Source organism: Euprymna scolopes, chromosome 25, assembly GCF_053919585.1.
Source record: "Euprymna scolopes isolate OS-2025 chromosome 25, ASM5391958v1, whole genome shotgun sequence".
NCBI classification, from domain to species: domain Eukaryota; kingdom Metazoa; phylum Mollusca; class Cephalopoda; order Sepiida; family Sepiolidae; genus Euprymna; species Euprymna scolopes.
This window is the reverse complement of record NC_136506.1, coordinates 90,783,237-90,809,850: the sequence shown is the minus strand read 5'-3', so window position 1 is coordinate 90,809,850 and position 26,614 is coordinate 90,783,237. Positions and strand designations below refer to the sequence as shown.

Genomic DNA, 26,614 nt, shown 5'->3' with positions numbered 1-26,614 from the left:
CTAAGAAAATCAAAAGAAATTTTTTTGATCCACTATGTTTTATGAATAAGGGTGAAGCAACTTAGTTCTAACGACCGAGCCTTTAATGTCTACAATTTCCTATTAAAATCACTAAAAATCGTAATATATGTTATAACTTTATTATATCATCAAAACAATAAGGAAAATTAAGAGTAAAATTAAGAAAAAAAGGAAATCTCTTAGGCCATGACGTTTCAAAGCTAAATGCTTCTCATCGGAAGAGAAGAGACAGAATTATGCAAAATGCAAAATAAATAAAAATTGGCTTTATAACATTTAAATATGAAATGAGAATGAATAGGATGATATGGTAAAAAATAATCAAGAAATATTAAAATGGCTTACAATATCTAACACTAAATCCGAAAGGTAGTATATATATATGTAGGTAATAGTAAAAAGATAAATATGGAGCAGTGGGGATCATTAAAGGAGAGCAAATAATAAAAGAAGGAAAAAAAATAAGGGAGATAGATGAGAACATAGGAAAGAATGAAAAGACAGAAAAAGCAAATAAGGGATACAGAAATACATAACTACGAACTTTAAGCGTTCAAATAATGTTTTCTATGACCGTCTGTGTGTGTGTCTGGACACGAATAGGCTGGTTGACTATTATAGAAAACTAATCACATATAATGATAGATGTATCAAGACGCAGGAATGGGTATGTTTGATCTGGCATAATATGATGATTCATTAAAATTATGGGGTCTGCGTACGTGCCTGGTCCACAAAGTATGGAAAAAAAAAATTTAAAAATTAAAAAAAAAAAAAAAACGTTTACAAATGTTTTTGATATAGATGTGCATAATAATACTTTGATAAGTATGTTTCAACTTAAATATGGATGGTATAATAAAATTGTGGGGTCTGCGTTCGTGCCTGGCCTCCATAGAATGGAAATAGGCACAAAGTTTAATAAAGACTTTTCATATCTATCTGTGTAAGTATTCTTTGATAATTATGTTTCAGTTTGAAGAAATATGGTATAATAAAATTATGGGGTGTTCGTTCGTGCCTGACCTCCATAGAATGGAAATATGTCACAAAGTTTAACAAGGTTTTTAAATATAGATCCACAGAATATTGTGATAAGTGTTTCAGTATGAACAGGTATGGTATAATAAATAATGGGCTTTATCTATTTTATTTTTACTTTCATCATATTTTGCTTTGGTTTTGATACCCCCAAATTCGAAGCTATCTCTTTATAACCCTTGCTTTTCATAACCTATCATACTTTCATAAATCAGAGTCCATTTTGTGTAGGCTGTTTTTGAATCCAGTCAACGACGGGTACCTTTGCTAGTATATATATATATATATATAACGTTAACTGTAGGTTCCAAAATGACTGTGCCTATCTTTTGCAAATTTGACACAAAGCTAATTTATATTTCTGGCACTGTTCTTAGATACGATTTGTACAGGAATCCATCCGATAAGTATCAAAAATCGAAAAAAATTCGATCTTAAAAATAGTCTTTTCTTATAGATTTAAAAAAAAAAAAAAAAAAAAAGTTATACAGGAGAATATTTTAAGTTATACTGGCCGGTGTAACGGAAAATATTCCCTTGTAAAAATTTTTTTTTTTTTCTGTGAGAGAAGGAAAAGTATTTTTAAGATCAAGCCCAAATATCAGCTGACATGATATTGTAAACACAGACGGAATTTGATCAACATTATCATTATCATTTTTTAAATTTTATTTTTTTGCAGATTAGTCCACCGAGCAAATTATTCTTCGTAATATATAGTAATCAATAGACGATTGATTTCTATAATAATACGTACACAATCTGCATAAATTAAAATATCGTGTTTAAGTGTATTGTACAACCGGGCAACGCCGGGCAGTCAGCTAGGTCTAAATAAACATTTTATTTATTTTTTTTTTCATTTTTTATTGCGTATCATCTAATATTTTAAAATCTGGTCACGTGAAAGCCCCCCCCCCCTTTCCTCGTGTTTATCGACTTCCTATGACTTTCTAAGGATCGAAGTATTGCATCATTGTTAAGTGTCCACCTTTTTAATTATTGAGTGGATTAAAATGGCGGGATTTGTTTCTTTCTTGCGTGTGTCGCGTGTCACCACCAATGAGTAAATAAAAATAATCTCCCCCCCCCTCCTCAACCTTTCGCATAGGTACGCGCACATGCCAATTTGTGATTTCTCTCTATTTTTTTTATATACTTATTTTGTTTTATTGGCAGACCTGTACGAGAGTGCCCACTCCTTAAAAATGCGTGTTATACCCCTGTCCCCCGCCTCTCCGGGCGATTATCATAGATTAGAGTTAAATATCACATTTGCGGAAAAATGTTTTTGGATATATATATATATATATATATATATATATAATTTAATGATTTTTAAGAAGGGGGTTCATTTTCTCGTTATAACGTTCTACTTCATTGCTACCTGACTTACTGTCCATTTCTTTACCGATGTGTCACCTGATTAGGATGTTATAACGAGAAAGTGAACCTCCTTCTTAAAAGTTATTTAATTTTTTTTTTCATCTAATATGATACATAAGCCTGTAATCTTTTTTCACTTAAAAAAAAAAAAAAAACGTATTGGGGGGCACTCTCGTACAGGTCCGCCATTATTTTTAAATTCAATCTTTTTTTTTTTTTTCTTTTTGTATTTGTCATATTTTTTAATCTTAATTATCTGTTCCCGGCGACACGTGTAAATAGGTTAATTTTATAAAATCCAGAATTAAACGATTATTTAGTTGACACCTGAACACAATTATCATACAATGATCGTGCTAAACCCATACTTAAACTTTAGAACAATCTGTATAGCCGAATTAAAATTAATAAAATAATTGGCTACAATCATTATTATTGGAAAGAATAATTTTTAACAATTCATTTTTAGAAGCATCTCTCGGTCCTACTTTTCCATTTAGTCTGTTGTGCTTTCCCTCATGTTAGTCTATCGCCCCACCCTCACCCCACCTCCGTTTTAGTTTGCCTTGCTCCTCCTCGCTTCATTGCCCCCCCCCCCCCGTCATTTTTGTTTCTTCCAGCCCAAACCTGCCTTGTTTCGGCCTGCCTCCCATGCCCCGGTTCCGTTTTGGTCCGTCTTCCCCTCTCATGCAATTTTGGTCAGTCATGTTGTTCCTATTTTGGTCTGTCATGCCTTTTAAGAATTGGTCTTTTGGTTAGGAGAAAAGTGTAGCATCTGTTCTGATACTACACTTCATGATTCTTGTCTTCTATAAGTGTAGGAGAAATCCTTCAATTTTTGCCCCCCCCCCCTCAATCTACAAGACCCCCCCCCCAATATTAAATCCTGACCTTGTGTCTAACTCTGTATTCGTATGGAGATGGAGACAACTAATTTAGAATATTCACCCCAGTCCAATAAAGCAAGGCCCATGTAACAATTCGGTTATAATTTAAAAAAAAAAAAAATTAAATACTCTAGTAATGTCTAAATAAAATTTAAAATTTCGCTTAATTTAACCAAACATCCTTATTAGGTTAAATACTTACGTTTCACAATTTTTTAGATGAGGATTGTATAATTTTCTCGATTGGATTATTCGGACTATTATTCTCATGTTAGTTGCTATGTTCATACCATTTCAGTGAATATAACCTTCCCGTTCCGTCGGTCGGTCCTGGATATAGCCTTAAACTATATCTGATGGTGAAGTCCCAGCTTGCGGGCTTTGGGGAGTGTGGAGCCACCCTTTAATTGCCATTGTTCCTAGGTCCACTCTGAACCGGAGTGGTAGTACCTGCTAGGGTCCCAATTATGAGTTAAATAGAAACCGACTTGAAAAAAACAAATATATTCTATTAAAAAATTTTTTCTTCAAAACAATGGATTCGGCATTAAATAACCTAAAAAGGGTTGATATGCCGTAAAACAACCAACCAATCCCATTCCGTCACCAAGCATCATATTTGGTTTAATTTCTGTTTTACATAATGGCATGTGCTGGACGGATTTAAAGAGATTGACTTCCAAAGTAAACTATCTCTCTGGCCAGGTCTTTATTTATCCCTCTTTCCCTCAAATCCTTTTTTATCACTTCCTCCCATGTTTTCCTTGGCCTATCCCTATGAACTGAACCTGCTACTTTAACTGGTCTACATTTACAGATCCAAGAACTTTCATTGTTCTTTCAATGTGACCATACCATCAAAGTCTCCTGTTCAGTACACATCCCTTATACTGCCCAAATTTAATCTTCCTCTGAGGTCATCAGATCTCAGCCCATCTTTAAGACTCGCATTACTTATCATTCTCATATTATTTCTCTCCATGCAACGCATGCCCTCAACTCTCACCGACCAGGTTTCACTTCTATATATCATCACACTGCGTTAGCTTCCTATGAAAAAAAAAAATGTTTGAAATTTGGTTTGACAGGGGAAAAAAGTCCGAGTAACTTAGAAATAAAGCTTGATAATTAAGACAAAATAGTCTTAGAAGCATAGTGATAAAGCATGGTAATTAAAGAAAAAAAATAGTTCTAGCAGAATAGTGATATGGTTTGGTAAGTAAGCCGTCGCTGCGAGTAGATATAATTTTAAGCAAATGAAAGCAATTTTTACGTTTCGGTTCTTCTCTTTGTGTAAATAACTTAAAACTCGTGTTTTTGAATTTTTGAGATGAGGATTGATAGTTTGTATTATTCAGACTACTGTTCTCATCTTGAGTTTCATTTTCACAATGTTTCGGTCGTTGTAACCATCATCACTCTTAAAGTGTATCTTGTTGAACTCTGGAATTTTTCTGTTAAAATTGAAAATCTAAACGGAATTTCAAACAATTGTTTTTGCATTTTCACCCCGAACAAGACAGTGCCATTTTGATATAGGGGCTACTATTTGGAACATAATTTGTAGGGGTAGTATGTAGGGAGTAAAGCAGCAAGAGGTACATTTAAAAAAAAATAATATTTTCCTTATTTAATTGTTATTTAATTTTTTTTTTTTTTTTTTGTCAGATCATTTTGTTATTTAATTGTTATTTAATTGTTATTTAATTGTTATTTAATTTTTTTTTTTTTTTTTGTCAGATCATTTTGGGACACCCTGTGTGTGTGTGTGTGTGTGTGTGTGTACAGGGTGGAACAATATAAATTGTCGCCCTAGATGAAAACCTGTTTTCTTTTTTTTTGTTGTTTTCTAGTTGGCCAGTTGTATACAAATAGTGATAGGAGCCTTCGATCATGTCTGAAAGTGACACAACGTTCAACGAGCGAGATCGGAAATGCGCTGCTGTACAACTCATTATCTCTAATAACAATGGGAACAGTACCCTCAAAATGCATCACTGGGTTGCAACAAATAACATATAATCAGGTAGCCGCTGACAGACCCTGGGTGTGGCAGCAGGAATCTACGCCAGTCCATAAGTCAAGAGACTCGGACTTGGCTTCAGGAGTGCTACGACTTTGTATGCTTCTCCCACTGGCTTCCCTCAACCTAAACCCGCTGGGCTACTTCGTTTGGTCATACATTGAGAAAGAACATCACCAACATGACCTCCCACAACACCAAAGCCAACCTGATGACTCGCATCTGCCGAATGTTCGCCGAGCTCACACTGGCACTTGTGGAAAAAGTATGCTCACAGTTCCGGACCTATATTCAGGTGATGATTGAAGCTGAAGGCAGCTACATTGAATAGATGTCAGCTCTACTATATAATCAAGTTGCCTGAAATGATTTTTTCAATAAAAGATTTAAAATAAAGCTGTAGTGTTGTTTTCTTTAGGGTGACAACTTTATCATTCCACTCTGTGTGTGTGTATACGTGTATGTATGTATATATATATATATATATATATATATATATATATATATATATATATATATATATAATGTTGGTTCGTTCGTTCGTTGTTTTTCTTTTATGGCATGTCAACCCTTTTCAGGTTATTTAATGCCGAATCCAGTGATTGTGAAAATTTTTTTAATAGAATATACTGTTTTTTTTTTTTTTTTTTTTTTTTTTTTCCAAGTCAGTTTCTATTTAACCCATAATTGGTACCCTAACAGGTACTACCACTCCGGGTTAGAGTGAACCTAGAAGCAATGGCAATTAAAGGGTGACTCCACACTCCCCAAAGCCAGCAAGCTGAGGCCTCACCATCAGATAAAGTTAAGTCATATCCAGGATCATATATATATATATATATATATATATATATATATATATATATATCATCCTTTAATAGATTAGTTTCTTAAAAAATAGATTTTGTGTGAAACAGCAGTGATGAAATGTTACTGAATCATTAAAAGATGACCTTGACTTTTCTGAAAGCTAATCTATGCTTTAGTTTTTAGCACTTAGCCATTTGGCTTAAATAATGAACTGGTTTGCAGAAACAGGCAGCACATTCTTTCTCTTTCTTACCCCCTCCCTCTCACACACACACACACACACATATATATATATATATATATATATATATATATATATATATATATATATATATATATAGAGAGAGAGAGAGAGAGAGAGAGAGAGAGACACTCACACAAAGACAAATATCCAATGCACCTATTCTAGCACAGGTAAAAATTTTGAATAAAACAGCTTGGCACTGTATTCATGGCGCCTACTTACAAAGATAAAAATCAAGATACAATGATACTAAATCTTATGTTTAGAATCCTTATTCCGATTTGGATGAAAACCCGTTACATGATTTTGATTGTATTAGGTTGACAAGAAGGTTCTTGCGGAATTTAAAATTTTTATTTCAAATGATGCATTTTCAAACAAGTTTTCGCTATAATAGCTTTACTTTATATATCATTTTAAAGAGAGTTTTTCGTTCTATTTAATCGTTTGAATTGCAATTGTTTTAAAACAATTATGTCTTTTCTAAATGTTGAATACAAGTTTGGAAAAAGCAAATTCACACAATTTTCTTATATCAATTTAAGCTAGATACAAAACTGCTAAAACACCTTGCGATATCAACGAAGCCTTTGCTTCAGGAGTTACTACTAAATGCATAGCACAATGGTGGTTTAAGAAATTTTGTGGCGGTGGCGAAAGTCTTGAAGATTGTGGACGTAGTGGTCAGCCATCAGATGTTGACAACAATCAATTAAAAGACTTGGTCAAAGCCAATCCACGCACAACTGTTCGAGAACTTGCTTCTGAATTAGGCGTAACATACAACGATTTCTAACCATGTCAGAGAGATTGGAAAGACAAAACTGGGTTACTCATGAATTGAACGACAACCAAAAGAAACGCCATTATGAAGTGTCATCTTTCCTTCTTTTATGCCACAAGAATGACTTGTTTATCGACCAATTAATCGTCCCAACTAATATGTATATAATGCATGCATATGTATATACATGTGTGTTGCGTGGGGAGAACGGATGTCTGTTTATATTGTCAATGTTCACTTTGACACATCAGCTCTTTTGAGTGTTTTATAAAAACGAAGCAGAACATACCTTTTATATCTTCTTCGTATCTTGTGTCCTCGAGTGGTTTGTTTTCCGACGTTAGCGAACTTGGAATAAGAGCTCTCTTATGCATAACAGACGCAAGTTTCATTTCTCTGGACAATTGGAACTTTATTCGGTATCACGGTCAAAGTTACATCTCTGTTCACTGCTCATTTGCTCTTGGTTTATCTGCATCCATCCTCATCTCTCGCCACTTCCGCGAGAAGTCTTTCATCTCCTCGGAATCGCGACAAACTATAGACTCTAGACTGGCAGTCTTCAGTTTGACAAACTCAAACTCTAAACTGACTAGAAAACGTATGTGCGTTCCCATTTAATCCAAGGAGCATATCTGGGGCAGCAACCACATTAACCAACCTGCATTCAAAACGCACTGACCTGCCTCGTAACCTTTGCTAGGATACAGGTGTACACGCGCATTGTCAATGGAAGTCAATAGGTTTGAAATCTTGACCTTTCAGCCTCTGTGCACTCAAATTAGAAGAGAAACCAGTTGCGTTCATCCCTTACTGCATTAACCATGTTACTGATGCACAACATATGTATATACATGTATACATGCATATAATATATATATATATATATATAACAGCGTGCTGGCATTCTATTAAATTAAGAAACATTACTTTTACAAGTCAGTTTTTGAAAGTGAATAATGTACAAACTTCTTTAGCTTTTCATTTTCTGACAAAAAAAAAACAAAAACACCTTTACTGTAATGGACATCGTAACCAAAATACAGACGTGTTAGGTGGTGTATTTGCTCTCTGAGTACTTTTTAGTCTTTGACATGAATTCTTTTTTTAACCAAACGAATCTGGAAGGAATTATCAGCTTTTGATGATATCCATATATAATTATTCTGTGTGTATATATATATATATATATATATATATATATATACACACACACTAAATCAGCTGTTTTACTAATCTTGTTTTGAAAATCTAAGATCTCTTTTCTCTTTTACAGGTGGAAGTACTTTAGCTTCGGAAGCCATGAAGGAGTTACTAATACAAGGAAAATTACTACACAGTCAATCGCAAAAAACTATCTCTGAGATGAGCAATTCTGCCTACTACATGTCAAAGGTTCGACGGGTGAGTTAACCAAAGAATCTTTTTTTAACCTTTTTTTTTTTTTTTTTTTTTTTTTTTTGGTGAAGCTTACATCTGAATTACTCTAATCATAACACGGCCAGAGATGTTTATCCTCGGCCTCGCAAATCAACAGATTAGACTGTTCCTGTAATGATCCGGTCCCTGTTGATTTTGCAGTGAGAGTTTTGTTCTGTGTAGTTCTAGGAGGTCCACCTCGCAGGCTTCGCCTTCTCTCTTTGAGAAGGGGAATGCTGACGGGGCTGCTGGGGCATGTTTTGTAGGTCAGTGTCCATCCTCGGGGACGCTGACTTCTTAATTTCGGTTTCCGACCCTGATGTCTAAGTTCTTGCAGTGGGATGAAGCTAAGTGCCTACTCTAATTATAATTTTCACGTTCTCTCTTTGGATGAATTTTGCTTAGTTTTTTTTTTTTTTTTTTTGCTTGGCCGTCTCCCCTGTGGCCCTACCAGGCTACTAATATATATATATATATATATATATATATATATATATATATATATACATACTGTGTGTGTATTTATATATAAAACTTGATCCTTAAGTCTTAGACATTTTCTAGGATAAAAATCATGTATTGTTTTTCATCAAAATTAGGAGGATTCTAGGCATAAGGTCTAATCGCAATATATCTTAATTTTAATTTTTCTAATTGCACATGAATGTTGCAAAATTGTTTTTTCGGAGAGGGTAGCGGTATTAATTCTAACTGCTGCAGGACAAATATTCTTCTAGTAAGATGTAAAGCAGACTTCATGGTGTGACGTCATATTCCAAGATCCGTTTACTATTGGTAAAACTGGGGGAAGGGTTAAATAATAGAAAATGAATAATAGAGCAGATGTTTATGATTTTAGCTTCTTTTAGCCTGAGAAACAAATGAAAAAAAAAAAAGTGGAAGCCAACATTTTTATTGCAAGAAAAAAAAAGGAATGGAGGAAAAGTCAAAGTGAATTATTATTATTTTTTTTTTTTATTATTTCTTTTAAAAAGCCATAAAAATACTTTTGGGATATGATCACTGGGGAGGAAGAACAAAGCACAGATCTCTTAATTCTTATTGGGGAGTGTTGGGGGGGGGGGGGGTTAAATCGTTCTAGATTACTCAAACAACTTTTTTGGCAAAAATGCAACAGATGTGTGTTTGGAATATGATCCAGAAAATCATGTGTATGCACACACACACACATATATATATATATATATATATATATATATATATATATATATGCTCATCCACATACGGTACTGTTTTGCTGCTTCATAGCTCACCAGTGCAGCTATATATATATATATATATATATATATATATTATTATATATATATATATATATATTATTATTATATATAATATATATATATTATTATATATAATATATATATATATTATTATATAATTTTACAGAAGTAAGCAATGAATTTTAACGAGATTAATACAAGAGTGCTCAATACCGAAGTAGAGCAGGGTATATTATTTGTTTTTACATAAACAGTAATATGGAGCTACATAATTATGAGCATGTTTCGATTAGCTAGTTACCAATAACTAGAGACCTCTTCAGGCGATACACCTTATAAGAAAGCAAAGTTTGCAATGAAAATATCAGGTCTTCCTCGCCACAGGGAGTTAAAATCAGGAGATTCCATCAAATTTTAAATAAGACCCAATGGGTTTCAGATTTGAGTGTGTTGAGATAAAGGAATGAATGGAAAAGGATGAGGGTTAAATATGAGTTAGGGGTAATGGAAGGTTAGAAAGAATAGTATTCATATGCAATGCATGTGTGTGATAGCTGCCCTAAATCTTAAACATACTAGTGTGTATAGGTTCAATCAGTAGAGGAATGTGAATTTTGCATATCTATGCTAAAAGGGGTTTCAGATTTAATTGGGGTCATTCAGTTATAAAAATGCTTTTAATTTGATTTCAATTTTCATGTGGTCAGAAAATGTACAACTTAGGTTGCCCTCTTATATATTCCTGCCCCACCACTTTCATTCCTCCATACATTATTGGAGATATAAGGAAGAAAAGGAAAAGACACAAGAGAGCAAGGAAGAAGGGAAAGAGGAAGAATGAAAAGGGGAAACCATAAATAATTTGGTGATTCTAAGGCTTTTCTCCTTCCTACTCCTCCCGCCCCACTCTCACTCCCCTTTCTCATAGCTTTTTTACTTATTTACTATGCAAAGCTTTGAAAGTTGTATAGCAATAATAATTTTTAAAAATCTCAAAATGTATATAATTAATTTATCTCCATGTTTAGATATAATCATCTACTCTAATTGTTATAATGATAATTAAAAATAGAAGGTAGTGGGGGGGGGGAATAAACACGTTGGTGACTGTAATATTTATGATAATTGATAATGATAATTTTTGATAATTATATTTATTAATAACGGTAACAATAGTGTGGAGTGTTTAAAGTAAAAATTCAAAACTCAAAATGTAAAGAATAATAGATTTAAAAAAATAGAAGATAAGATGTAAACGGCAAAAGATAATACAAGTCAAGATATAAAATAAGTTTAGATGATTGATCTGAAAGTATCTGTGTATACATATATATGTATTCGGTTGGATTGTCCTTCGGCCGTACTCAGGCATGTTGGTTGTTTGGAAAAGAAAAGAGAAAAGTTTCCAAACAACAACAGACATGCCTGAAGACGGTCGAAGGACAATCCAACGAAACCATGGCCATAAAACAGAGATTGACTCAAAGAATACGAAAATATCTACGGAGTCAGTGACTTTTCTCTTTTCTTTTCCAAGCAACAACCAACATGCTTGAGGATGATCAAATGCCAAACCAACCGAAACGTTGCACAAATGACACTCAAGATGAGAACAATAGTCTGATCAAAACAAGTGGTATAAACAATCAGCCCTCATCTCAAAAATTCCAAACTTTAATGTGTTGGTTTGTCGGACAACATATATTATATATATATATATATATATATGTATATATATAAAAACTACTTCATTTACTCACATAAAATTAATATACAAAAGTATAAATTTATGCGTAAACTTTAAGTTTTTACTTCAAAAGTGCTCAATACGTAGGTAGAGCTAGTTAGTAATTTATAAAATATATATGGTGATTAAGCGCATAAGCCTAAAGAATCCTAGAGGGGATGAAACCCGGAATATTCAGTGTAGCTTAATCGCCATATATATTTTATAAATTATTATTATATATATATATATATATATATATATGGCATACACAGAATATTCCGCATTCCATCCACGCTAAGATTCATCAGGCTTATAATTTACTACCTAGCTCTACCTATGTATTGAGCACTGTTGAAGTAAATACTTAGTTTACACATGAATTTATACTTTTGTATATTATGTGATTGAATCAAGTAATCATATATATATATTCTAGCAACAAAAATGTTCTCCCCCCCCCCGTCACATAATTTTGCTAGTATATATAACGCAAATTTTTTTTTTTCTTTTTTTTTTCTAGGATAAAAAAAATGACGCTACAAAGCATTTTGCTTTGCTGCAATAACCGTCCATCATTGATTTCTCGCTTGCAACATCTCAAACTCTATAGAACTTGAGTGGCAATAAGCCTTCTCAAGGTTCCAGTGCGTTCCACACTTTTCAGGGAGGAGTTAGTTGGCTCCTTCCCCTCCTCCGTCCTCCTCATCATCATCATCATTATTATTATGAGATAAAAACTGTATGATAAAAATATATTTTTAAATGCTAAATGTTTCAAACATGTGGTTCTTTACGCGACTGATTTCCATATCAGTTGAGATAGCTGACTGATAAAGAAAGTAGGAATCTCGAAATATATGTTATTATGAAAATAAAAATAATTGCAACATTAGCTAAAAATAACAAACACACACACATACACACACACACATATATATATATATATATATATATATATATATATATATATATATATATATATAAAATAGTTTCTGAGGAAATGACTTTTTTCAGTTTATTTCACCTTTTTTTTTTATATTAATCCCTAATTTATGAAACTCAATTTAATTACTATGAAAACAGCATATTCTTTTGATTGTTTTGACCCTCGAGTGTGTATCTGTTTATATCTTATATGCTTTTATGTAGAGTGGTGTGGTTCTCAGTTGATTAACCGTGTCGAGTATATATTCGAGAGTCAGAACAATGAAAAGAATATGTTGTCATAGCCGTAGTAATTACAGAACATATATCAAACAAACGACAAAAGTCTATATTCCAAATTTCATGGTGTTGACCATCTTACAATTTATTCCTTTAATTACGTTGAGATTCAACAATTCTTGACAGCAACTGTTTCATAGCGCAAAACAGATTCACTGATTGATATAATAATTAAATGAATGATTTTGTGCTATGAAACGGTTACTATTAAGAATTGCGAATGTTGACGTAATTAAAGGAATAAATTGTAAGATGGTCAACATCATGAAATTTGGAATGACTTTTGTCATTTGTTTGTTAGACCTCTGTTCTGTCTCGATAGACAATGGATACCCCTTGTAAGAGTGTCTGTGTATGTAATTGTGAAGTAAGTGTTGTGCAATGTCAAACCTCACTTCTTCTGAGTCAGCGCTGCCTGATTCCAGTGGCAAGGAGAAGTCTGGGCCAACTACGATCTGGAAACTACGTCTAAATAAACTAAGAACACATGCAGCAACTGGTATCCCCAAATGGTCACTCATTTAGTACTGGCCAGGCTCAACGTTGCTTAACATGCTAGTCAAGAAAGAACGAACGTTAGGTTCCTTGCTACTCTGGAAAAAATTTATAAATGTGCACAAATTCTTTCCAGAATAGGAAGGAATCTAAAGTTCTTTATTTCTTCACATGCATGTGGTCTGTAGCCTGTTTCCTCAGCATTTTTCCAACTAAATCCTGATGATGTCCCCTGAAATAAGGATGAAACGTTGATTACCATTTATTTATTTTAGGTTTTCCTTCTTATTCGCATAACGTCAACCATCGATGTGTATTTTATTTTACTCCTCTCTCTCTATATATATATATATATATATATATATATAGTCATCCACATACAGTACTGTTTCGCTGTTTCACCACTCATCAGTGTGGCTAGACAGGCAACTGCCTCAAGCCAGGATTGAAACCCGACTGCCTGTACAACAGTCAAGGCTCCTAACCATTACGCCAATCGGCGGCTGCTGAGCGAGTTGTGAATTAACAATGTTTTGACATTGTCCGAAATACCTAAGCTCGATTTGTTTACACAAAGAGCATCGCTTTATACGCTAATGATAATGCGTGTATCACTTCTCAATATATATATATATATATATATATATATATATATATATATATATATATGTGTGTGTGTGTGTGTTTAATGTTTTGTGCTTATAGAAATTGATATCATAGAACATTCAAACAAGTTTTAATAAAGGTTACATTTTTCATAGACTCTAAAGACACTATTAAAATTTTTCATCAATTCTAATTGAGGTCCATAAAATAACTGAAATATATTAGAACATAAACGAAATTCATTTTTTTTAATATATTTTCCTCTGTTCATGTAATGGAAAAAATATAAATGAAAAAAAAGTAAAAATAAAAATGTAGTCTATTTCCTAACCTTGTGCTTCAATAAATTCATTCTATTAAATTTTGGTCTTGATACAGGGTATAGGTAAAACATCTTAGGGGAACAAACGTTGATTCACTTATCTTTTTTTTTATGAAAACAGATATGAAAAAATGCTGACCTAACGGGTCTGACTGGATGCCCCTTTCCTAATTCCAACTCTAAAGTGATGAGTATTTTGTCAAGATCCCATCTCTCCATATTTCTCTGCTAACTGGGCCATTGTGCTTGTCTGTCGTCAAGAATATGATCACCCACACAACCCAACTGTTCTGACCTGCTAACATGCTTTTCGTTGGATGTTACAGAAGCTACTGCTACCTTTGGGATAACAAGATTGTTTATCAAGGTTTACTCCCCTAGATCAGTTGTTCTGTCTATGCCAGTGCATATTAATAAGGTTAGCTCTTGAAAGGTGTGATTCTTCACCACACACAGTTGGTCATTCACTATGGAGAGGCGGTTGCAAACGGGGCATCACATAATGCTTAGAGATCAGTCAACGACACAATCAAATTCCTTCTCAGAAAGATACTACTCTTTTAACTGAACACATGAACAATCTTGTACTATGTCAAAATAATCAGCGATGTGCAAATAAAAATGTGCTATCAATTTTATTTTTTTATTTTTTATTTTTATTTTTTATTTTTATTTTTTTATTATTTTTTTATTTTTATTTTTTTATTTTATTTTTTTATTTTATTTTATTTTTATTTTTTTTTATTTTTTATTTTTTTATTTTATTTATTTATTTTTTATTATTTATTTTTTATTTTATTTTTTACATGGGCTATATCTAACCTAGAAAACTTGAAAAAATTTATTTTGGAAAAAAAAAGCAATAAAAACAATGTAAATAAATAAAAAAAAAAGCAATAAAAACAATGTAAATAAATAAAAAAAAAGCAATAAAAACAAGGTAGATAAAAAAAAAGCCATAAATAACAAAAGGAAAGTCGTGAAAAATCGGTTTTCAGAGAGATTGTTTCAACAATAGTTTGTGAGAAATTTTTAGCTTAGAGTTTGAATGTCACAAACGTGTTGGGTTTGAAGCCTAGAAGAAAGTCTCCCATCATCAAAATTCTTTCTTTTATGATGGAGTTAAAAAAACAAACAAAAAAAAAGGTAGTATCAAACGAGCAGATTGACAATCCCTATTGTTTTAATTTCCCAAACCTGTTTTTATTTTTATTTCTTTCACTGGCATTATTCTACAGGGAATTGGAGAGAGAGAGAGAGAGAGGTATTTTCTGATTTGTACAATAAAAAAAAAAAGCACAAAGGAATTATGGGAAATATTTGGGATCTTTCACTACCCTGGTTTAATTTGAGAATTTAAAAAATTATTTTGTAAAATTTCTAAAACCATTTAATAAGTAAAAAACAAACTTTTTTTTAAATTTCACTTTTCTTTGAAGAAAAAAAAAAAAAAAAAAATTTAAACATTCACCATTCTGTCTGCCATAACCCCAATATGTCTTGTTGAATTTGAAGAACTTAATTTAATGCAGTCAAAGAAATCATATAATAGACATTTCAAGTCGGTCAAAATTGATTAAATTCGATGATCTAGTGTTTCTGAATTATTGGAAATATGTGGAACCTTTAACGTTCCTGATTTAATTAGATAAGAATCTTTTAAAAATAATTTTATTTATATATAGTAATAAATAAAATAAATAAAATCTTTATGCAAAGAAACCTATAAAGATACCAAAAACTTTACACAAATTTTTTCTCTATGTCTCTCTTTATTCAATGTAGCCACCTTCAGCTTCAATCATAGGCTGGCTTTGATGTTTGGGAGGTCATGTTGATGATGTTCTCATCATATGACCAACTGAAGTAGTCCAGCAGGTTCAGGTCGGAGGAGAAGGGGGCCAGTGAGAGAAGGGTACAAAGTCGTGCACTCTTTCTGAAGTCAAGCCTGGGTCTCTTTGGACTTGTGAGCTGGTACTGAGTTCTGCTGCCACACCCAGGGTCTGCCAACGGCCACCTGACTGCACCAAGGGATCACCATACTCTTCACCTCATACAGGTACATTTTGGTGTTGACTTTCAAGCTGACTTTGAAAATGTGAGGTGGCATGATGTGACCCTCACTTGAAACCACACCAAAAACCATAACCGTGATCAGAAACTTTGTTTTCATCATCTTGGGCACGTCTTTGGCAATCCAGCAACGCATTTTAAGGGTCTGGCAATGGTCCTGTTGTCAAAACCTGGATCAGTAGAGCATAAAGATGTACAGCAGTGCAACTTTGATCTCACTTGTTGAATATTCTGTCGCTTTCAGACATGATAGAACGCTCCTATTGCTCTTGGGATTTGTACACAACTGGCCAACCAGTAGATGCTTTGCAACAAAAAGAAAAGAAAACCGGTTTCCATCAAAGGAAATGGAATTATTACTTTTCTAGAGTGACAATTTTATTGGTATACCTTGTATAAACTTTATGGGTCTTTGGGTAATCCTTTTTAACTTTTAGCCAGATATACAAACATACAGACAACTTCTCTTTATATAATACTAGCAATTCAGCCCGGCGTTGCTGGGGCCCTGTGTTAATAATTTTATATGCATGTTTATAAGTTTGTACTCATATACCGGTAACCTACTTTTTAAATTTCTAGTGTTTAGACCAAAAATTGGTGGAAGAGTTTGGTAAAGTTTTCAAAGCTCAAATCGTTGCACTTTGACCTCTTGACAGCCAAATTTCTGGCCAAAAACCGATTAAAGATTTTCCCAAATCTCAATAACCCTTTTGTCAAATTCTGAGTCTGTAGATAAAAATTGACAGTAGTTTGCTAGGGAAATGTACACACACGGACAATACTTTAATAGATTTAATAGATAGATTAATTAACTATTAATCTTAAACCCAAAAATCATTTGCTATTAATTTACTATTGCTCTCAACTCCAAACTTTACTAATAATTCACTATTAATCTCAAACCAAAAATTATTTGATACAAATTTACTATTACTTTTAAATCCAAACTTATTTACTAATAATTCACTACTGATCTCAAACACATTATTTGCTATTAATTTACTATTGTTCTCAAGTCCATACTAATTTACTAATAATTCACTATTAATCTCAAACCCATACTTATTTGCTATTAATTTACTTTTGTTCTCAACTCAAAACCTGTTTACTATTAATTCACTATTAATCTCAAACCCAAAATTTGCTACTAATTTCCAATTGTTATCAACTACAAAACATATTTACTGTTAATTCGCACCACGCTTACTTTAACGTTGCTTAATTACCATTTATTTCCCAACATTTATATACTTAAAAAAAAAAAAAAAAAAAAAAAAAAAAAACAAGGATTCTTTCCTTTTTTTTTTTTTTTTTAAATAAACATATAATGCATCATTTCCGTTTTATTTCGTTTTGTTCGATGTTTTTTTTTTTCTGTTTTCGTTTTTCCGATTTTTTTTTTTTTTTTTTTTTTTTAAAGTTTAACATCGTTTTTTTTTTTCTTTTATTGAAACAGGGTGACTACTTCGCTCATTCTTTACTTTACCCCCCCTCCCTCACACACACACACACACACACACACACACACACACCTACAAACACCCGGCAAATGCCGGGTACCCCCGCTAGTTTATTTATAATTCACTATTAATCTTGAACCCAAAATTATTTGCTACTTATTTATTATTACTTTATACTCTAAACTTAATTACTCTGTGTACACTATTAATCTCAAACCCAAAATTACTTAGTCTGTTCTAAACTGAATTACTCTTTATTCACTGTTAATCAAACCCAAAATTATTTCCTATTACTATTACTCTCAAAACCAACCTTATTTACTACTTGCGTTTTTGCCCGGCTTTGCTCGAGCCCTTTGTGTTGTTCATAACTTGCCCTATGTGTGATTGTACTTTTATGTAAAATTTAAAATGTTTACATCAAAAATTGTCTTAGTAATTTCGTAGAGATAGCAGAGGTAATTTCTTTTAAACTTTGACCCCTTAACATCTATTCTTTTGGTTTCAAATCAAAATAAAATGTTTGACCCATGTCCAAGTTACCTACATTTAAAATTTCAAGCGTTTAGACCCAAAATTGGCAGAGGAGTTTGGTAGAATCTGCAAAGGTCAACTCTTTAAACTTTGACCTTTTGGCAGCCAAATCTTTACCCCAAAACTGATTAAAATCTTGCCGCATGTCTGAATACCCGTTATATACAATTTCAAATGTTTAAACCCAAAATTTGCTGAGTAGTTTGCTAGACACCGCAAAAGGTTGAATCTTTTGAACTTTGACCTCTTGGTAGTTCAAATTTTCGACTCAAACCAATTGCAAAGCTTTCCCTATCTCTATGTAAAATTTCAAATGTTTAGACCAGAAATTTGCCGAGTAATTTGGTAGACACTGCAGAAGTCAATTTTTTAAAAACTTTGACTCCAATTTTTAACCCTTTACATTTATTTTTGGGGGCTCAAATCAAATTATAAAGTTTGATCCATGTCCAAGTAACCTACATTTTAAATTTCAAGTGTTTAGACCTAAAATTGACAGATGAGTTTGGTAGATTTTTCAAAGGTCAAATTGTCGAACTTTGACCCCTTGACAGCCAAATTTCTGGCCGAAAATTGATTAAAACGATTTTCCCAAATCTCAATACCCTTTATGTGAAATCTCAAGTCTGTAGACCAAAAATTGAAGTTATTTGATAGGGAAGTACACAGACAGAAATACAGACATTTTCACTTTTATAGATTGGGTTGGCAACTAAGTTCTAGTCATTTTCTTTTCTATTTTTTTTCTGTTTCTTTTTTTTTTTTTTTTTTTGTTAAGTATATTATTTGGAAAATTTATTTGTTATATTTTATTTTTGGAGTCAAAATCAAACGATTTCTACTGCAAAATTTGTGAACACAATTGGAGAATACATCACTGATAAAATAGTTGTTTGTTCTTATTGAACTTTTTAAAAGATGAAGATTTAAAAAACGGCAAGAACTTAATTGCCAATCTAATATGTGTGTGTGTATATGTATATATATATATATATATATATATATAAATGAAGAAATGGACCATAATCGGATGTTAAATCGACTAAAAAGGGGGGAAATTGAAAAAGACAAAAGAAAAATTATTTTTCAATTTCCCACTTTTATTTTATTCATATTTTAGTCGATTTAACATCCAATTATGGTCCGGTTCTTCATTATATTAAAATTTTGCCATTCCAATATATATATATATATATATATAAGCAAAAATACTAGTGCTTTGCACAGGACTTTACTGTATGCTCAGGTACTCGCGAAGTAGGGACCCAAGCCTACAGTAGCCCCGACCTTAACCTGTGACCTTGAAAAATGGTGTGTGCCACTTCTAGGTTGGAGACCATCATGTCAGGTTTGGTCATGATCACTCCAGTGGTGTGGGCTGTAGGAAAGTATATATGCATCTGCTATGACCTTGAAAAATGGTGTGCACCATCCCTAGGTGAAAGACCCTCATCATGCCAGGTTTGGTCATGATCAGTTCAGTGATGTGGGCTGTATGAGAGTTGTACACACCCACACACACACACTAATGCTACTAGTTTATATATATATATTAGAGTAAGTTCGATTATTACTGAAATGGAACAAGAAAATTCAAATTAGTTTAAATAAGGATTAAATTTACTTTCATTCAAATATATTTTCTCCACATCTGAGTTCTCATCCATCTCCATTGTCTTACACTTCTCGTACACAAATTGGTTATCATCTCTCAATCAACCAGTATTTCCATTGCACTTCCTGTGAGTCAAATGTATCACAAAATATTGAGATGAACCCGACTCTCTCCGCAAATTCCAGCGGCTTTCTAACACTAAACCTAATTATCACATCAGTTTTAGTAACATTCTCTTTCAGGCCTTTACTTTCCATAGAATTCCTCTAAATTTTTTATTTGGTTTTCATGCAGAATACAAACTGCTTTTTTTTTTCTTTTTTTTTATAGCTGAGATTTTCAAATTAAATTCAATTTTTGACGTATCTTTTCTTTATTTAATTACTAGCAGGGGTGCCCGGCGTTGCTCGGGTGTTTGGAGGTGTATGCTGTGCAAAAAAAGCAAAAAAAAAAAAAAAATGGTTAATTTTTTAAAACTTGGACCCCTATTATGACCCCTTAAAATTTATTGTTTCGGGCTCAAATCACTTTATTAAGTTAGATCCATGTTCAAGGAACCTAAATCTAAAATTTCAAGTGTCTAGACCCAAAATTGTCGGAGGAGTTTGGTAGAGTTCTTAAAGGTCAAATCGTTGAAATTTGACCCCTTAACAGCCAAATTTCTGGCTGACACCCGTCACATCGATTTTCCCAAATCTCAGTACCCAGTATTTCAAATTTCGAGTCTATAGACTAAAAATTGACAGTTATTGCGTAGGGAAATGTACACAGACAGACAGACACACAGACAGACACGTTCACTTTTATAGATATATAGATTAGGTCAAAGTGCAGAATAATTGTAACAAACTCACCCTTTCCTATGTTAAGAATGGGTTTCTAAATAATAACGTTATTATTTTAGCACGGTCCATATTTTATTTAATGAAACAAATATCTATTTTTACTTGCCATCATTAAACAAACCTGATAAATCGTTATTATCATGGATATCTTTATGAAAAATGTTGATCTTAGCTCATCTTCATGTAGAATATACTATTTGACTTCACGATCGACGAGGATATTACATGACCTATGACACTCCTTGTCTGCATGACAAATTTGGTTGAGAATCAACCAATGGTTTTTAAGTCTAAGCACATCCGGTTTGATACTGCCGATGTAATCCCCACCCCACCCCACCCTCCCGCCCAAGTCTTTAAAAAAAAAAAAAAAAAGGGCAAAATATAAGAAACAGAAATATGTTTATCAGAAGAACAATAAAGAGGAAGTTATTCACACAAAGGGAACTAAAATAGAATTGTTAATCAATGTGTGGAATAACAGGAACAAACTTAAACTTTCTTTATTTTGTTCTTTAGTCCTCACATTCCATAAGTGATGTATCTGACAAAGAGGGAAGAATTGCTGCTCTCTGGGTCAGAATCTATTCCATTTAACACTTATCGTTACTAAATTTTTGACCTTGAAGTGATTTTTTTTTTTTTTTTTTTTTAAATTTAAGTCCTTACATCAAATGGTTTCATGCCTTGTCTGGAGTGATTTTCATAAAAAAACAAAACAAAAAAAAATGACTAAATAATGGAGGTTAATGTTTAGTTGTAGATGTGGCAATGACTTTTGTGGACAGTCTAGGGTCTGCGACGGTTGACGACAGTTACTAGTTAGGGCCAGGTAAATGACAGTTGTTGATCTGAGCAGATCAAATTGAGCTGACAGCAACTGACGAATATGAGCTCAGTAGACATTAGCATTCACAAGGTCGATAGCGTCATATATCCAGACTGCTACTGATATTTGGAGAATGCGTCCGAGTTTTTGCTTTTTGGTGTCTTTTTTTATTTTATTTTCATGCGCTCTCTTTGCCAGCTGCTAATGTGAGAGATGACAACACGGCCAGAATGAGAAGATGAAAGGAAAGACGACCACAGAAACAACGTTGGGGTGGGGTGGGGGGTAGTAGTTTGTTGTCTAGTGAAGTATCAAACCGGAACTTTGTTTAATTTATTGGATGACTAATTTTCCACAAAAAAAAAAAAAAAAAATAAAAAAATAGGAAGAAAAACCAAATAAAATGCAATAAAATATAATTTTGGGATTTCTTGATTAATTTCTATTTAATTAGGCTGGTATTACTTTCAATATGAATCATTTTTATCGCGAAAGCAATTATAGTTTTATACGGCCACCATGCATTATTGTCTTTTATATTTTTATATGTTAGACTACATAATAATAATTAATATTATTACTTACTAATTGCAATAATGAATGATTCTTAGAAAGACAAAAATAATTCTAATTACTTGTTGGCGATTGCTTTGTTCCTGTTTGGAGAGAAGAGTGGCGATGCATCATTTAAATATAATTGCGACTCATTAGTGTTTTCGGGTATTTCTTGATACAGCAGTTAATTATTAATTCATTCAAACACTATATAACAAAGCACACACACACACACACACACACACACACACACACACACACACACACACACTAGCAGGGAGACCCGACGTTGCCCGGGATTGAATAAGGAGCAGCAAATGTCCCACAATTTTAATACTTTTATTGTAATTGAAATTGGTGAATTCGCCCATTTTTCAATGAAATCGATTGATTGCCCCCTCTAATTAGGGACGCAGAAAAAACTTCACATGCCTCCCCTGCAGTGACTTAGTCCATTATACATTGTAGTGTACATTGCACTGTAGAGAACTTACCGTTGATTTTATAAAATTATTTTTGTATAACAGCTTGAATTAGTTTAAAAGGCAAAAATCAAATATGGTAGTTCAATTGTGTTCTAAACAAACATTCATTTCTAACACGTCCTTCTCTTACCAAAAACCTACTGTTGATTTTATATGCCGGGTCCTTCTGCTTGTGCAGTGATAAAACTTCTCAAATGCACTTGTCATGTTAGGCTGTATAAAGATATTAACTTTGGTCAAAATCGAACTGTTCCTTCTTTACTCAGGTTCTTTTGATTGTCGATTTTTCAATATTTGTCGGAGGCATTCCGATATAAAACACATCTAAAAACACTGTCAGACACATAAAGTACATTTGTATTCAATTTATAAACAAGGCCGATAGCCATTAGCAGCGTGCTCTCGTGTAATGAATGAATGCGTGAATGTAGGATTGACATGAAATTCTTAAAGATAAACTAAAATGACCGAAAAATGTGCTGAAATGACTTAAATAAAAAGTAAATGACTTAGAATGACTTTAATGAACTTAAGGATGAATTGAATGACCTTAAGAATGACTTGAATGCTTAAAGAATAACTGGAATCCTTCAAAAACAACTTGAATGATCTGGAGAATGACTTGAATGGCTTTGAGACTGACTGGTTGTAAAGTGGGTGATCATTTTACATTAAATTAATACAGAAACGTGATCCTCCACTTTATATTACAGTTACAAACGTAAGTACAGCATGTAGTAAGAACAGACTACACTTTGATCTTGGCCAACAGGCCAAGAAAAGGGTATTTATTTGCTCCCCCACCGAGCAAATTAGGCACAAGGCCGATTTTTAATGTGAGGAGTGAAAGGGAAATGGGGACCAACTCTCCAGGGAGTAGGGAAGCTGGATAGTAACAATTGGTATGAAGGGTTGCCCCTACATTGACCAAGGTCTGATATGTGGGGGTAACCCACCATATGGTCTTTGCTTGCAGTATCTGCTGGAACAGATACTACACCTCGATCTTAGCCAAAAGGCCAAGAAAGGCGTAAAAAGCTAAGAACAGCATCTATTAGCTACAGACTTTTGATCTTAACCAAAAAGGCCAAGCACAAAAGTGTTACGGACAGACCGACGGAGTGACTTATAGTGTCGCTTGCATGCGACTAAAAATCGGTCTGGCGGTTTCAGAGTCTTTAGGGAACAAACTCACACACACACAAACTGCTTTCTTAATATATGTGGAGATAGATATATAATATTTATTTCATCAATTCACATAAAATGTTATGGGAATATGTGATATATGATGTATCAATTTTTATTATTTATTTCAACAGTGCTCAATACATAAGCAGAGCTAGATAGTAGGTTATGAGAATAAATTTCTGGCGGTTGACACTATTTACTCTACTTTAGCTCTGGAAGAAGATATAACTCTTCTATTGAGCTGATCATATATCTGCAGTATTTGAATGACGTCTTTGTAATTCCTTTTCTTTTTCAAATAAAAAGGTTAACTGAATAGTTACCCATACATTGCCGTGTTCTGAATTCAGGCCATTATTTCGTTTATTTATTAAATTTGGGAAATATATATGCCAATTAAAGTACACATAATTTTCAGCATTTCATTGTCGTGAGGATTCGTCAGGCTTTTGCATGAAATCGAGCGGTGGTTCCCAACATTTCAAAGATGGCAACCTATTTTAGAACAAATGATGAGGAAACGACCCCAGTCCTTAAAAATATATTTGATATTCATTCATTTTTGTACAACAAACTGTCATATATTGCGATAACTGAATCATAGATTATTTATTTGTGAAGTAACTATAAATTCCGTGAATTCATTAATTTTAAATTTATTCATAAAAAGTTCCAAAGCTTCTACAAAAATTAATTAATTTACAAATCAATTCAAAATTATTCGAACACACAAATTTCCACTGTTATGTAAAGTTTATGAACTGATTTTTAATAAGACGGCTGGTATTGCAGATTTTTATCAAGAAATTCTGAACTTCGTTGTTGATATGACATACCTTAAATTGCCTTACGCATTTAATTGATTTCTTTACTTTTTTTTAAAGATGAGAAGTTTGGAGAATATTTTTGGACCAAAGTTTGCTAGTCAGCCAATCAGATTTTTATCATTCACACACCCATATATCTTGGCCAATAGGTACATGTTTATCGCGCATATATATATATATATATATATATATATATATATATATATATATATAATAAGAATTTTTTAAATACCTACAGACACAAGTGTTTCATCCTTCCGGGAATCATCAGTTCAGGGAGTTATAATTACAGCTATATATATATATATATATATATATTAAAAATCTTGTTATTGAAAATTTATTAAAATTTTTTTAGAAAACAAACCCGTAAGGAAGGTACAATTTTAATTATCTGATAAGGAGTTCAAATAAACAATACATATATAAAATAAATAAATAAACACACACACACACACACACACACACACACAAAGTGTGTGCATGCGTATTTTTAACAACATTACTTTTATTTTAATTCTGAGCTGGGAAAGGAATCAAAATAGTTTTCAGCATTAGAATTTCTATTGGCGTCATTCTGCTCAGGTAGTACTCATGCACTTGGGAAAACAAACAAAACTTTACTCCAACTCAACCCACACATCTTAACACATTGATATATATATATATATATATATATATAAACTTTATTAAACATTCTAAAATCACTGAAGTATTTACATTCATATTGTTTTATTGCTACTTCTTACACGTGTTTCATTGCATGACATCAATACAAGCAAATCATCAGTGACTTGCATTAGTTCCCCAGGAAAAAATATACACTTTTATATATATATAAATATAAATAAAAGATTAAGCAATGTTAAAATGTATGGGGAACTTTCAGAAATCATGAGAAAAACGCCCCCCTCCCCCTTAAAATCCCCCAAAATAGAAAATATTGGAGTCCACCGATATGAAAGACACATAAATTCAAATCCGTACATTCAAGGGCTCCTCCAGTCTTTCACAGACTATAGATACCCACGAAGGCGTGCCTGCGAGTGAAATTTTTGTGACAGGTGTGCAATCTCCAACCACACCTCTCCTTAGTCGACATTGGTTAATACCAGTGGCCATTGAGGTTTGTACAGGATGACTGGAAACAACTGCTGAGATAAGCAGAGAGCACATACAGCACTTAGAATTCCCAAATGGTCACCCATCTGGTACTAACCAGGCTCAATGTTGCTTAACTTTGGTGATCTGATGAGAACCGGCATGTCAACATGATTATGCTGTATATTAGGAGGAGATTAAATCTGTACATGGTGCCATATTTGAATAGGTTAAAGTTATATATGCTCTGAAAGTGTAAATCCAATTCTATTGAGCTTAATTAATTGTGGCAATTTTGAATAACTTTACTAAATATATGCATTATAGATATATATTTGTTAACAAATGTGTGTGTATTATATAATTATCTAATTCCTTTTCAAAAGGTAATTGACACAAGGTCAGGTATCATTTTTAGAAGCTAACACACTCTGGCCTGCTAAAAATTTCTGAACAGCTCCATCTGTATTCCCCAGTAGGTGTGCCTCAAACAATTAACAATAAACTTTCTCAAAAAGATGGTAAAGCCTAGGAGGATGGGCATCCTGACACTAAACATAACCATCCTTCTCTCAGACTGAGCATGTCCAGAAGAAACCACAACGGTTCATAATCTGTTGGGCTGATAGTCGAATACATATGCGTGTCCTTTACAAATAAATCTTAATTAGGCTGTGACCGGATGTTGTTGCACGGCATTTACCATAGGTGGGTTGAACCAGCTTCCTCTAAAGGAGAAAGTGTTAAGGGAATATAAATTCACAGGCGGTCTCGGGTCGCTTGTATCTATGACCCGTTGGGTCACAACCACAACTGCTGTTTTTTTCTACTTAGATTTCATTCCAAAATTCATAGCCTGTGATA

At 33.0% G+C, this 26,614-nt stretch overlaps 1 protein-coding gene and 2 pseudogenes across 6 annotated transcripts in view; 1 reads left to right on the top strand and 2 right to left on the bottom strand.

The window, feature by feature from the left end:
* The window catches only part of LOC145247503 (uncharacterized), a 1,258,807-nt gene that overhangs the window by 959,952 nt on the left and 272,241 nt on the right, over window positions 1-26,614 (top strand). For all 6 annotated transcript variants that reach the window (XM_080109320.1, XM_080109319.1, XM_080109316.1 and 3 more), the window contains one exon: window positions 8,473-8,600. In XM_080109320.1, the coding sequence (XP_079965446.1) occupies window positions 8,473-8,600 (128 nt within the window). The remainder of the gene's footprint in view (window positions 1-8,472; window positions 8,601-26,614) is intronic.
* LOC145247713 (U2 spliceosomal RNA) lies at window positions 23,538-23,663 on the bottom strand (annotated as a pseudogene).
* Window positions 25,821-25,937, bottom strand: LOC145247724 (5S ribosomal RNA; annotated as a pseudogene).